Raw genomic sequence first — 15,964 nt, forward strand, 5'->3', positions numbered from 1 at the left:
AAAAGGTAAACCATAAAGTCAGTGTTTGTCATAAGGAATTTATTACTTTAGTGTTGTCACATTGAATGTAATTTATTTTGCATGTGGCAGTCTGCATCCTTTTTTTTTTTAAATGTCCTTTTTTTTTTGCCCATGCTACCTGTCAAAATAGCACAATACTAAACAAACAAGAAACGTTTAACAAACAAATAAGCAATAATGATAATAACACTATGAAATGCACTGATTGATTGTAAGTCCAATATCTTAACAGTATCCATTAATCAGTGCAAAACAATAACCATGCAAACAGACAAGTAAAACAGAGTCTTTCACCTTACTGAGAATGTATAAATGATTTACATTTGTTAGCTATTGAAAACAATCTTGTTGCTACATGAGGGCAAAATATTGTTAAAAACCTGGCATATATGATATGATTCTTAATTCTTAGCCCTTCTTCTCAGAAAACAGTACAGCACATTTGTTCAAAGTGCAGACAATACAAGCAACAAAGTATCTCAGACTCAGGCCATCTATTTACAAACCTAAAGATCATTTAAATGACATCTCAGATAAACATAATTTTGACATCACTTTGTTTTAGTATTCCCAGGAGAGGTATAAGACACATGCCAGCGTTTGATGCATATTCCTCCACGTGTTCCCATTATTTCTGCTCTTCTATTTCCTTCTTAATCTCAGCGATGTACGGGTGGTCCTTACCGTGGGCAATGTCCATGATTGCAAGAGCCTGTGATAAATTCAGCCACAACAATTTGTAAAGCTTAGATGGATCCAAAAATATTTACAGTGGAATAAAATACCAGGTGTAAACAGGAATGTCTCCTTCGACTACTTGTGATCCGATCAAACAAAATGCATCTTAATACCAGGTGTAAACAGGGCCTCAGATTTCAAAAGGACGCCCACATCTAATATTACATTATTATTACATTAGCACTGCTAACACCTTACCTTCTTTAAAGCTTTAACTCCTTGTGTCTTCTTCTCAAGTCCTAGGTACAATCTTCCAAGTTTCAGGTACATAGATGCCACATTCAGTGAGTAAGGAGGGTAGTGCACACTAGAAAGATATGAGCAGTGGATACTATTAGTAAAGTGGATACATTGCGAGTTCTTTATTATTTGAATTGAATTTAAAATAAGATAGACAGGAAAAGCAATGGACAGCATTACCTGTAGGGATGGATAATTTTCTCGCCATATTTCATTGCTCCGTCCCAATCCTGCATATATAGACAGACACCCATTGCCTGATACATCATATGCAGCATGTACACATTGGTTTCAGCAAAGATTGAACCCATTTTCTCCAGGCTTAGTTCGCAGATTTCCAGCAGCTCACTGGGGGGTACTTGGGGGTCAAGGAACTTTTAGTCAAAACCACAACTTCAGGATACACTGTGTTCAAAAGTATGGGGTCTGTGAGTCTTCTGTTCACCAAGGCTGCATTTATTTGATTAAGAATACAGTAAAAACAGTTATACTGTGAAATATTATTACAATTTAAAATAACTGTTTTCTCGGTTAATATTTTAAAAAAAAAAGTAATTTATTCCTGTGATGCAAAGCTGAATTTTCAGCATCATTACTCCAGTCTTCAGAGTCACATGATCCTTCAGATATCATTCAAATATGCTTTGGTGCTCAAGAAACATTTCTTATCATCAATGTTTAAAACAGTTTGTAGATTTTGTTTTAGAATTTTGCATCCGTGCTGAATATATATATATAAACACACACACACACATATATATATATATATATATATATATATATATATATATGTGTGTGTGTGTGTGTGTGTGTATTATATATATATATATATTTAGATTTATATACCATTTTAATGGTAGTGTATATTGACAAATTGGGGGTTTAGGGTTACAAAGGTTAAGAACTACTGATCTGCTCAATCTATCTTTTCTCAGACCTTTTTAAGCAATTGTGATTTTTAAAAAAACACTAGTGTATGTTTTGTGACACAATATATCCCAAAGGTTAATATGGCTTCATCGAGTGGAGACTAAAATATCCCACTTCCTCTGGATTGCTCCATATTCAAAAATATTGCTTAATGGCACAGAACTATAAAGAATACAAAAGAGAAAAGGCCAATGAAGGATATTTTTGTAGTGCTTTGCTCTCCTGAACTCCTCAATGACGTTTCTGGCATACATGACCATCTGTGTGATTTCCTCATCCTCTGGAGGTGTGCTAAGCTTCTGACGGATCTCCATTTTGGCTTTGTCCTGAATAAAAAAAAAAAAAGGTGTTATTCCACATATATCGACTTGAGTTCCTCTATTAGTGTTGTTAATTTTTATTCATACTGTACATATTTTAACACGCTCCAAAAAGTGCAACCAGCTGAAATTAATAGTCTCTATTCCTTTCTATTGTACATCATAACTAATTTAGACCTGTATCTGAAAACCTGTTTATTTTACAGGTTTAAAATGACACTTACCTTTGATTTTGAGGTGCATTCTTTACAGTCACATGTGAAGAAGTAAGAATCTCTCAACCGTTCAATTCTATCCTCTGTTGGATACAGGAGGTCAATGTAACTGTTGAAGATCTATTCCAGAGAAGCAAAGAGGACTGTCACACAATATTCAGCAATTAAATTAATAATGAGATGATTATGCAATACTTATAGATAATAGATGTCAGAATTCAATACTGACTTGTCAGATAATACTGCATTTTACATGAACATTTCACATTACAATTTAATGACAATGATTATAATGCTAAATAATAGACAACAAAGGCTTCCTGAATGTGACACAAATCATGTGAGGTCTGGCCAGTCAGTAAAGATAACAAAATTTAGCATTACCTTAATTGCAATATTTTAGTCACTATTTATTTGCAAACAATGACAATACAAGCAGCGATATGTTAACATGAAGAACAAGCAAAACGTGGCTCCATCTCACCTCTTCTCCAGGGTTGATCTCCTGCACCGCTCTCACCTCGGCCACTGTACCTTTATACGTCACAATCACGTTTGGACTACAACTGTGGTTCATCAGAGCAACACTACCACAGAAAGACATTCTATTACCATCAAGCACTTCATATACTGCCGTCAAGGCAGTAGTTTGGATTTCTACAAGACTTACTCTGGAAATACAGCAGAACCCAAATGAGACAGCTCCTCATCTTCAATGGTGAAGCCATTACAATTCACCTATGATGTAAAGAGGAGGAATTAGCATGTGGCTAAGATAGTCCAAGTGCTTGAAACATTCCACACAGAGGAATCACATGGACACACAGACTTGGAACTTTCCACAAATATGGTACATGGTTTTGGCACAAATGTCAAGTTTTCTGAAGTGAGAACTATTAGATATGTTAGATTAACCTAGGATTACTTAAAGGGATAATTCACCCAAAAATAAATCAAATAAAAAAAATATTCTTCAATGGAATATAAAAGAGATGTTAGGCCCTGTTTACATCTGGTATTAAGATGCATTTTGGTCGATCGGATCACAAGTAGACGAGGGAGACACGTACTCGTTTACAGCTGGTGTTTTAATCCGTCTCTTTTGTCCACTTTCAACCACTTCTGTCCTGATTTCTTCGAGGGGAGGGTCTATGGCCGGCTAAATGTATGTTTTTTTTTTCTTCTTCAGATCTTTCGATCTAATGGACAAAATTAGATCAAGCAATTTTATGCCCTACGCCTTCCCTATTCAACTTACGGAAAAAAATGTAACTGGCGCTGCGTTCGTTCCGTAAGTAGAATAGGGAAGGCGTAGGACATATAGCGTAAACTTTTTGGAGAATACGGAAATGCGGTTTTGGCGGAAGCACTTAGAAGGCGAACATTTGTTTATATAAAGCATATACATTTACATTTTTTTTTTTCGAAAATGACCGATTGTTTCGCTAGATAAGACCCTTATTCCTCGTCTGGTATCGTTTAAAGCCCTTTGAAGCTGAAACTGTCATTTTGACCTTCAACCGTTTGGAGGCCATTGAAGTCCATTATAAGGAGAAAAATCCTGAAATGTTTTCCTCAAAAACCTTTATTTCTTTTCGACTGAAGAAAGAAAGACATGAACATCTTGAATGACATGGGGGTGAGTAAATTATCAGGAAAAGTTTATTTAAAAGTGGACTAATCCTTTAAGAGATATTATGACGAATATTGGTAACTAAACATTTTGGTTATGATTGACTTAAAAACACTAATATATTTCTCAAAATATCTTCTTTTATGTCCCACAGAAGAAAGAAAGCCATACAGATTTTACAGGCTGAGTAAACGGTGACAATTTTCCTTTTTTTGGGTGAACTACCTCTTTAAAATAAACCTAGTAAGATTTTATAAAAATATATTTTATTTATATTTTATAAGGTATGCATTCATACTTCATAAAGTGAATAGAATATAATCAGCTCATATAATACCTAGTTTGCATGATTGTACTGGCAATAAAAAATAAAGCAATAAAAATCCTATTAGTGAGTTCATTTCTGTAAATATATCTTCAGTTCAAACTGTCACTTTCAATTATTCGATTACATTTTTTTTTAGTTATTGTAATGTTTAGTAAAAATGTAAGTAGGCAAATATTTCAATTTATTTCTTGCTTTACCTCATTGTTTCACTGGTTTACATACATGAAAATTAATAAATAGTATTCCTCTCTATTTGTTCATTCAGAGAAAAACATGCAGAGCCCCAAAACTATACAGAAATTAAAATCACAGCCAACTTTACCTGAGCGAAGAGTTCAGTAAGTGCTGCATTATCAGGAAAATCCAGATGCCGGGAGTAAAAGTGGTGTAGCGCAGCAATGTCTGTATCGTTCATTTCATTCTTCTCATTATCCAACTTGTCCAGATCTGACAAACATTGTAAAGGCAATTAACACTCCATCTTCAAAAAGACTCCAGTCTTACATTGTTAAGGTTATGTCACAACTTTAAATATCAGGACAATAGCAGTAATAGCTCTCTTTTCATCAAAACATGCAATGTCTGTCTTTTTTTTATTATTTATTTGTCACGTGGCTTCACCAGTTACAGTTTCAGACACAGACAAAGACTTCAAGTCCTACTCTAGGCGTCATATATCTGAGACAGCTGGTAAGGGTCATTAAACAGGTGTGGAAAGTAACCGGCCTTTTACTGACTTCAACTTCAAACCCTGTTTTAAGCAAAAGAAACATACTTTGCATTTTTTCACACCTTATAAGGATATTGTTTGGCTCACTCAGAGAACAACTAGACACTTACGTGCTTCTAATTCTCTGAGAGTCAACACTCTTTCTGAAGGAGTACTTTCTGCCTGGCACTTCTGGAAAACAAGAAAATGTTTAAAAGTTAGATGTGACATAACCCTCGCAAACTGTCAAGCATGCAAAACAAAACCGCGTTTCAGTGTTTGATAAGACCTAACAGTTTTACGGCCAACTGTCTAACAGGCACATGCTGTGTGACACAAAGCGCCATGTGTCGGCCGAGTGAGTCACGGAGAGCTGCCGGGCCTGACGCATTCAGGAAAAACACATCAATAAAAAACACATGGTAGCACCATATGTGCCAGAGCAGCACTGAAAATGCAACATCTAAATCTAAACTTAGACCAAATCATCAGCTGCGCACTAGATTGTACCAATTCTTAAATTACTGAATACAACTATTGGTGACCTTTGCATCAGCGTGTTCAAAAAAGGAAAACTTATCCGTGTTTTCACACCTGTGAAGGTTAATCATCTGAACAATGTAACAGGTGCAGTAGATAGAGCTGAGTTCCTTCAGACTCCCTCTGGATGTGTCTGAAACCTGGTAAATGCTGGCTTCATAGACAACATATGGGAGGTAGGAAGGCGACATGGCACATCCAAATCCAATGTTTGTGTAAACAGCCTGTTAACTGAAATTCCTTGATCTGGTTGGATTCTGAAGAGAGATGTGTCTTCGCAGCCTATGATCTCAAGTTCAGGCGCAGGAATAAAAATCCCATTGAATGAAGTGGCTAAAAGGAGGAATGTCTTTTTTCTTCATGTTTATTAATTTCTAAAACAATTTCCATCATTGAAAATTCTTAGAACTTAAAGGGTTAGTTCACCAAAAATGAAAATTCAGTCATTAATTACTCACCCTCATGTCATTTCACACCCGTAAGACCTTCAGAGCACAAATTAAGATATTTTTGATGAAATCCGATGGCTCAGTGAGGCCTCTATTGCCAGCAAGATAATTAACACTTTCAGATGCCCAGAAAGCTACTAAAGGCGTATTTAAAACAGTTCATGTGACTACAGTGGTTCAACCTTAATGTTATGAAGCAACGAGAATAATGACTTTATTTAACAATATCTAGTTATGGGCGATTTCAAAACACTGCTTCATGAAGCTTCGAAGCTTTAAGAATCTTTTGTTTAGAATCACGCCCCCTAGTGGTGAACCACTGAAATTTCGAAACACTTATGACATAACGAAGCCTCGTTTACTGACTTTGGCAGTTTGATGTTTGATACACGCTGAACCACTCTTTCGAAACAAAAGATTCGTAAAGCTTCGAAGCTTCATGAAGCAGTGTTTTGAAATCGCCCATCACTAGATATTGTTGAATAAAGTCGTTATTTAGTTTTTTTGGGCGCAAAAAAGTATTCTCATCACTTCATAACATTAAGGTTGAACCACTGTAGTCACATGAACTGTTTTAAAAATGTCTTTAGTAGCTTTCTTGGCATTTAAAAGTGTTAATTATCTTGCTGTCAATGTAGGCCTCACTGAGCCATCGGATTTCATCAAAAATATCTTAATTTGTGTTCTAAAGATGAACGAAGGTCTTACGGGTGTGGAACGACATGAGGGTGAGTAATTAATGACAGAATTTTCATTTTTGGGTGAACTAACCCTTTAATGACCATTCAAGTGTGGTTTCAGTAAGATTTTTTAAAAGAAATTATTACTTTTATTCAAAAAGGACTCATTACATTGATCAAAAGTAACTACAAAGACATTTATGATGTTACAAAAGATTTCTCCTTCAAATAAATGCTGAAAAACCTGAATATATTATTGTTTCTACAAAAATATTAAGCAGCACAACTGTTTTCAACAGTTGATAATAAATATTTCTTGAGCATCAAATTAGCATATTAGAATGATTTCTGAAGGATCATGTGACACTGAAGACTGGAGTAATGATGCTGAATATTCAGCTTTGCCATCACAGGAAAAAAATACATTTAAAAAAAACCCCAATAAAATAGAAAACAGTCGTTTTAATATTATTTGTAACAATATTACTGTTTGGTCACTTTAGATTAGGGTCCAATTCTCACTATGGACCCTTTTTACAGACTGTGATGACGCGTTTTAACGGTCATCAGCATCATAAATCTTGCAGAGTTTTTTACATTTTCATTTTTTTTTTAAATGCATGTACATTTATAACACTATACTTAGTATTGTATTACCTTTTCATCAGATTACATAAAAACTAGTTAACACTGCTGTGAGGGTGTTTCTAATACAGCAGCTGTGGGAGTGCTGGGTAAAAAAAGACATCTTTTTCTCTTCTGACTGCCGTTATTAATCTCTCTCTATTTTTTTTTTTGAAAGTTATGAAAACACTGTTGTTGAGTTTTTCTTATGCTATTTGAAAAAATAGGGACACAAAAAAAAAATATATGTATTCTCTCATTCACCACCATAGAATTTTACCCAACTATGATGACTTCTGCTTCGAGAAACCCGGACATGTAAAAAGGATTAGGGATGTAGAATATAGTCATGCAGAATAAGGCATTAATATGTGCTTTATAAGTACTAATAAACAGTCAATATCCTAGTAATATGCATGCTAATAAGTAATTAGTTAATAGTGAGAATTGGACCCTAAACTAAAGTGTAACCTACTGTTTTTTTTTTTTTTTTTATTAAATACATGCAACCTTGATGAGCATAAGAGATTTTTTAAAAACATATAAGAGATAATGTTTAAAAACATTATAAATCGACCCCGAGCAAGCTGTCTCTTCTCTAAACCCTCTATAACAAATACTATTTTTTCAAAGCATTCAGAGAAAAATGTATCAATGTCTTTTATGTACAGTTGCCGGGTCTGAAGGCATTGCGAACATTCAAACTACTGAAATGGCACTAAAAAAAAAAAAAAAAAAACCCTCACATAATTGGCAGGTGAGGAATGTGAAAGCACTAGACCTCTCTTACTCTCTGAACTGAAGTACTCATGAGTAGAGTGGCTGTAGCTATAGACATTAATACAGCAGACCAGCTGGAGAGCTGCCTCCTCAACATACTTCCACAGCCAAAAAAACATTTTAAGATCTAACATGCAATATAGATCTAGAAGATAATAAAATGTACTGTAATTACTACTCTGCAAGTAAATTCCCTGTAAATATCCACCTAGGGAAAGCGTGTTGGTAAGCAAAATATCATTATGGAAAAATAATAATTGCATTTAGTACATGTGCATGAAAAATTACGGTGAAATAGGTGACTTCAGAGCAAACTACTAAAATCATTGTAGTTAAATGAAATAAAGCTGAAATAAAATGAAAAACTTCAATGAATTAGAAATTATGCCTTGGCAACAAACCAAAATAAAACAAGTTTGAAATACTAAAACTAAAATAAAAAATAAAATCAAGGATAAATAGAAAGATATATATATATATATATATATATATATATCTCTCTCTCTCTCTATATATATATATATATATATATATATATATATATATATATATATATATATATATATATATATATTATATATATAATATATATAGAGAGAGAGATATATATATATATATATATATATATATATAAAAAAGTTACTAATAAAATAGCTAATTCAAAATAATTCTAAATACTATAATAGTATACAATACTAAAATATCACAGGATGCCAAATGACTAGTGGTCAAATGGATCACAAAACTCATATTATGGTTTTTAAATCACAGATCAGATCATTTTTTTGGATAAGCAAGAAAAAAAAATATTTTGGGCGTGTGGGGGCAACTTTGCTTTCCATTTATTACTTATAGCACACTTTAAGTACTCTCATACCACAGCAAAAACTAATAAACTTTCACTCTGGTGGTTAAACTTGCAATTAGTCTGCAAATCGCATGTGTGACGAACCATGGAACCTGGTCCATACGGATAACGGATCAACTATGATCTGTTTAACCCCTACAAGTGACCCATTTCAAAATATATTAAGTTACAATTAACTGAAAATGTCACATGTGGCACTTTGTGTTAAAGGGATAGTATGAAATTTAGAAATGAAATTGACGTTCATTGTACAGGCAAAACATTCTTCAAAATATCTTATTTTTTTCAAAATATGTTATTTTATGTTCCACATACTAAAGTATGTCATGATGACAGAATTTTCATTTTTGGGTGAACTATTTCTTTAAAGCTGAAAACCAAAATTCATACTGTCATGCCAAAAAAGCAGGTCATCCTCACCTGTTTCAGTATTATTCTGGCGACCAGTCGTACTGTTTCTGATGGACACCAGTTCTCTCCGTATGCACACATGGCTGAGCACTCCAGCTTGTGCATGGGCCAGTCTCCTCTCTGAGGGAAGGACAAGGGTTTATCGGTTTATTTTCACACAAACTGGAAACATATAGCATGTTTTCATATTCCATAGACAGATCATAACATATACTCCAACAAACAACATAACACTTAAAGCTGAATAAAACCCAGCATGAAGGGTCACAGCTCTTCTTTTTGAGATGATATGCTTTTGATATAACCGATCGCATGCCGGCTCGCTTCCGTTTGATGAGTCATGCTTTCAAATTGAATGAAACCTCAAGGCGAATACGAGAGTTCCTGAGAGATAAGACTTTGAATTAGTCTCGCCCTGCCTCACAGGCTACTGGGCGACGAATAAACTGAATCCTGTTTTCTGGCGAGCAAACAGAAACTGATCCCTAATGCGTTTGAGATGGATTGTCATAGCAACAGCGCGGCCAGAACGTCTTCCAGCTCAATTTAGGAATAGAGCAACAACCTAGTCCCTTAAAATAAACAGGCTACGCAGATTTGCTCCATGATCACTGCTTAAATTATATTGGTTTGCTGTTCTTTTTTTCCCTCTTTTTCTTAATGTTTGCTTTTTACATTTAAATGGACAACAGTGTGTGATTTCTTTGCCAGAGACAACCATTTGTAGCTCCACTTTCCAAAGAGTAAACACTGAGGTGCTATCAAAACATTGCTCCGCTGCTGTTCTAGATGTTAAAATCATTGGTGTGATTTTGGGGCGGAACTTCCTGTATGTCATTTAGCAGGGAACAGAGCGTAGTAGTTGGGATAAAGTAAAAATGCTCTTCATTTCCTTTCCTTACTTTACGACTTTACCTTAAAGGGATAGTTCACCCAAAAATGAAAATTCTGTCATTTACACACCCTCATGTTGTTCCTTTCATCTTCATAACACAAATGATGAAATTTTAATGAAATCTGAGAGATTTCTGTCCCTCCATTGACAGCTACACAACTACCACTTTGACGCTTCAAAAGGTTCATAAAGAGATTGTAAACTAATCCATATGAATTGAGTGGTTTAGTCCAAATTTCCTGAAGAGACCCGATCATTTTATATGATGAACAGACTGAATTTAAGATTTTATTCACATATAAACATTCATCAGTTGAGGTAAACAGAAGCTCAAGTATGTTCGCTTGACATGCGAGAACCAATGAGGTTCATTCTTGTGTTACGCACCACGTTTGTGCTTCCACAAGAACCAATGAGGTTCATTCTTGTGTGTTTGCTGATCAATGTTTATATATGAATAAAAGCCTAAATTCAAAGCAAGGATCCACAGAGGGACAAGCTTGAATGGAAACAGCATACAACCGTATGATGATGGATGGGCTGATTCTAATGCCACAACTTGTAGGATGCACAAAAACAGCAGGGACAAGAGAGAAGGGCCTTGTGGTAGAGTGCAAATGGATTATTGATGAGCTTTATTTTCTGTGCTGGATATTCAACTCACCAGCAATAATCAATTATAGAGCTGCCATTCTGGCTGTGGTCTCAACAGAGCACGATCCCTGTTCCCCATCCTGGATCCTAAATAAGGAATTGTGTCAACTGTGCTTTCTCTTATACAAAGTTTATGAGATGAAATAAATATTTTAAAACCTTTTAGAGAAGTTAAAAGTAAAAATATGAATTATTGCATTGATGGGAGAAACATTACAATTCAAATGTTTGGGGCTGATAAGATTGTTTTTAGTATTTTTCTCTTATGCTCAAATGCATTTATTTGAAAACAGATTAAAATGGGAAATAATATTTCACTATATTACTATTTTAAAATGTCATTTATTCCTTTGATGGCAAAGCTGAATTTTCATTACTTCACAAGACCCTTTATAAACTACTCTAATATGTGATTTGGCGCTCAAAAACATTACTTGTTATCATTTACACATTTTGGTTAATTTAATGCACTGTTGCTGAATAAAACAATTCATTTCTTCAAAAACTTTTGAGCAGTAGTGTATGTTTTCCTTTAAATTGGTGTTCTTTGACAGTCTTTGATTATGGTTTGTATGATTTGTATCAAATCATACAAACTATATTTATGTTAACACGACAACGATGTACTGAAAATGGAAAACCTTTTTCTTTGCATATTTCACATAAATTTGACACCACTGACAAAATGATCCTCGTTCACAAGGTTTCGCGAAAACGACTAAAAGCGCTCCTTTATTCATGCCAGGACAGTAGGTGGCGATGTCACTTTGTAAAAAAAACACTACATGCCTATAAACTGAACATGTAATACGCATGTGCATGATGTCACTGTTTTCACAAATTCGCGTATTTGTAGTTTACACAGAGACGATAACAGTAACGTTTTCAAAAATGTGCACTTTGAAACCCATTTTCAAAAGTTTGCGTTTTCAGGCCCCCAAAACGCCATTGTCGTGTAAATGAACGGCCAAAACACGTAAAAAGTTTTCAGTTTTTAGTTGAAAATGGTGTCGTGTAAAGCCCCTTGTATATTTAATCCCCCATTTTCACAGACAAGGCTTAAGCTAGTCCCAGACTAAAATGCATGTTTGAGCTGTTTTAACTAAAAGCAACTTTCACTGACATCTCTTAAAATATGTCACTGCCATTGTTTTCTCAAGATGCACACCAGTAATGTTTTTTTGCAAAAGCACGTTCATAAAAGCTACTAATTGAACTAAGGCCTAATCCTGGCTTAACTGTATAGCATACTGTCCAGCATCCCTACACCCTAAATTTGATTTGAAGAATGGATGGATCAAAACTAGTCTCAGATACGCAGCAAAGGGTGGTTGAGTTGTTGAGGATCTGCATTGTGAGCGCATTAATTATGGAGTTCATTCTGAGACTATGCTACTCTGGCTCATCCACAGGAAAAGCACTTCAACTATCGGTGCTCCAGTGGGACCATCTTCACAATTAGAGCACTGTAGTGTAAGTACTAAGCGTAGGGAAAAAAAAAAAAAAAGCTCTAATATATGCTGACAGAGCAAAATTAACTTTATGAAACAGATCATTATGGTCGTGGCTTCTGATTGGTCAAAACAGCATTCCAATGTTACATTCCACAATACTGTATGTCTCTGTGTTCCACAGCATATATGATGGGTGAGTAAATAATGACAGAATTTTCATTTTTTGGGTGAACTATTTCTGAACAAATCCACGCAGAGACTATTATGTCATTTCCTTCAACCAAAAGCACAAACACAGACTTACCTGACACTCTACATTGCAGTAATAGGCCTGTTTACATTTTCCACACTTCGACAGTCCTTCTCTCCTGTGAATGAAATGACAAACAGTTTTATTTTTAGATGATCCTTCAGCATGGCACACTTTTTCTCTCTGTTAAAAATAATGACAATTCTCATTCATTCACCCTTATGTATTTTAAAAACCCATTATACTTTCTTTTTTCCATAGAGCATAAAAGATGTTTGCCACAGTAACAATTAACTTTCATTGACTGCATCTTATTTTTATACACTGAAAGTATTGGAGTGTCATTCTCTCTAAAGTTCACCCAAAAATGAAAATCCTGTCATCATTTACTCACCCTTATATCGTTCCAAACCTGTACGACTTTCTTCTGCAGAACATAAAAGATATTTTGAAGAATACTGGTAATAACTATACAGTTTTGGTTACTACTGACCCTAAAAACACTGAGATATTTCTCAAAATATCTTCTTTTATGTTCCACAGAAATAAGTAATTCTTACAGTTTTGATGACAGAATGTTCATTTTAGCTAAACTATTCATTATAGACTTGGATTAAAGGGGACCTATTATGCCCCTTTTTACAAGATGTAATGTAAGTCTCTGGTGTCCCCAGAATGTGTCAGCTCAAAATACCCCATAGATCATTTATTATAGCTTGTCAAATTTGCCCCTATTTGGGTGTGAGCAAAAACACGCCGTTTTGTGTGTGTCCCTTTAAATGCAAATGAGCTGCTGCTCCCGGCCTGCTTTCCAGAAGAGGGCGGAGCTTTAACAGCTCGTGCTTCGGTTGCTCAACAACAACAAAGCTGGAGAATCTCACGCAGCCAAAATGCCGATTGTCAGTAACGGTGTTCAGCCTTACATTGTTCAAACCGGAGTCGGACACTGATGGAGAGACTCAGGAAGAAGTTACAACTTTTAAAATGCAACTGGACGTTTCTGAATGGTTAGTGGATAAATTTATGTAGTTGCTGTGGAGTTGATTCAACTCATCGACTAGCATGTGCCGTCATGTTAAGCTTTTGTGCAAATCCAGCGTTGAATTGACCCTCGTTTGTGAAGCAGTCCGGCGTAAAATGACGGCATGGTAACAACACTCTACTACAACAACTCTTCCTCTTCTCTAAAGCAGCCCAACATGGCCTCACCCCCTTTGTTGCGTGTTCCCGGGGGCAGGGTTTATGTAAATTTTAGGGTTTGTGATCTCACTAACCTGGGAAGCAGCTCATTGTAGTCCCTACCAGCTGTTTGTTGTAGTCCTTAAACAGCGAATTATTTAAAAGAAAATATCTCCCTTTGCTTTGAACTTTGAGCACCGTAACTTTGCAGATGTTGTTTATGCTCAAACAGCAACTTTACACACTAACTAAAGTTTAAAAGATCATAAATCATAATCAAGGACCCCTTTAAACCACTTGATTCATATGGATATCTTTATGAACATTTTGAAGCATCAAAGTTTTGGTTACCTGGACTTTCAATGGAGAGACAGAAATCTCTCAGTAATCATTAAAAATATCTTAATCTGTTCTTATAATTGTGGAATGACACAAGGATGTTGTTTTCACCAGAAGGTCCAGTTATGACATTTTGATGATACATTATGAAATTTTAATAAAAATTAAACATATGCAAGGATAAATCGTTCACAATAAGATCTATACCACAGGATGTAATCAAATGCATCATACCAAAAGCTTTCATTTAAGTCCATAATATAATCATTTACACTGTCTTGAGTTTATATATGCTTATGACAGAGTTTCAACTTGTGGATTTGTCTAGTCTTGAAGATCACATCACACACGCCTCCTGTATAAATTTACAAACTGCCTGGAAAGAAAGATTTCACCGAACATTCATCCACAGCACTCACTGGCCGTGTTGGAGGTGCATCTAAAGTGGGTCACCCTTCACAGTGCATGACCCAGCAGCATTTAAACACAGAGAAAATAGAAAGCATGTGCCAGCCATCTTTAAGAGGGATCAGCCTTGTAGTGAATGCAGATTACCTGCCTATGAAATATGTCATGACAAAAACAAAGTTGAACAAGAACTATTATAAAAGTTAATAATTATTACTATTGTGCTCTTTAACGTGTACGTGCACGCATTGTCACATGAAACATCCGTACATAGACACACAAAGTGTCAGACGTGGACTTATAAGGAGCGCTGACCTGGTAAAGCAGCATTCGCAGTGTCCGCCTCTCTCGTTCACTGTTAGCACGTAAGCATACGCCGGACAGGCGAACACTAGATCACCAACTTTGAATTGTTTAGTGGCTTTGAGTCCCCGGCCTTTACCGGGGCTCAGAAATCTTTCAGTACCCTCAATTCCCTCGGTTTTCATTGCTCTTGACCTGCTGCTCGCGTGTCACGCTTCCTTGCACTCGTCAGAAAGTGGTGTCTCGGTCTCAATCGGTTTTGTTAGTGACTGCGGCAAGTGTAGCGACGCCACTGTCACACCACATGTTCGGCGAAAAGACTCCGAAAAACGAGCTGCACCAAGCAGACAGGCGGCTTACGGCAATGCCCCACACACCCAGCGGTCCTAAAGCCCGTCCGCGAGCAGCGTCCACACCACCGACCGACCTCGATATTTGGCTTCATGGCGCCATCGTGTGATCATCAGGGGAAAATGAGCCACATGAAATAAAAAATGACAACTATTATTTTTAATGGAGTATTGCAGTATTTATAATAAATGATTTATTCGTACACATCATTATTTTTAAATACACGTGCGCTCGTAATCTTTAATCAAAACAACTTTCTAAACCTATCCATTCTGAGCAGAAAAAAAAGAAACACCACCAAGAACGTGAAGCAAAAGAGCAAGAAGGTGTGTATTTTTGTAATATTTTAGATTCTTATTTAGTTTTTAAAAACCATTCAATGAACTCACAAAAAAATAATACTCCAGTCCAAATCTCCAGATTCATTAGCCTATTAGTCCACTGTTTACCTCATGTTAAAACGTAGGCTAATTTTCAGTTTGTGTCAGTGCACATCACAGTAATCAAAACGTTATATACATGTTTTAATGTATAATAAATAAAACATTCCTGTTCAGTAATGCGAGTTCGAGAAAGCATTTATTTAGCTGTCAACCAAAATTTTGATTTAATTTTACTTAAAGTGTTAGTTCACCCAAAAATGAA

General features: G+C 35.5%; 1 protein-coding gene across 1 annotated transcript; it reads right to left on the reverse strand.

The window, feature by feature from the left end:
- Positions 1–18: 18 nt before the first annotated feature.
- On the reverse strand, positions 19–15,359 carry smyd2a (SET and MYND domain containing 2a). The gene is made up of 12 exons (XM_051868043.1): positions 14,981–15,359; positions 12,794–12,857; positions 9,496–9,606; positions 5,266–5,326; positions 4,748–4,872; positions 3,135–3,202; positions 2,949–3,051; positions 2,474–2,584; positions 2,132–2,255; positions 1,180–1,354; positions 958–1,066; positions 19–733 (listed from the first exon to the last, which is right to left on the reverse strand). Exons 1-12 carry the CDS (start codon positions 15,151–15,153, stop codon positions 650–652), a joined length of 1,308 nt encoding a protein of 435 aa, XP_051724003.1. The 5' UTR covers positions 15,154–15,359; the 3' UTR covers positions 19–649.
- Positions 15,360–15,964: the final 605 nt, after the last annotated feature.

The sequence above is a fragment of the Ctenopharyngodon idella genome, chromosome 17, assembly GCF_019924925.1.
Source record: "Ctenopharyngodon idella isolate HZGC_01 chromosome 17, HZGC01, whole genome shotgun sequence".
NCBI lineage: Eukaryota > Metazoa > Chordata > Actinopteri > Cypriniformes > Xenocyprididae > Ctenopharyngodon > Ctenopharyngodon idella.

Bases quoted from the DNA above. Each gene is read 5' to 3' on its own strand.
- smyd2a (XM_051868043.1), bottom strand. From the start codon at position 15,153: ATGAAAACCGAGGGAATTGAGGGTACTGAAAGATTTCTGAGCCCCGGT. The intron at 5,327-9,495 runs GTGAGGATGACC...CTTGTTTTCCAG, and splicing joins CCAGAATAATACTGAAACAG to AAGTGCCAGGCAGAAAGTAC. The intron at 1,355-2,131 runs ATATCCTTCATT...ACCCCCAAGTAC, and splicing joins GAGAGCAAAGCACTACAAAA to CCCCCAGTGAGCTGCTGGAA.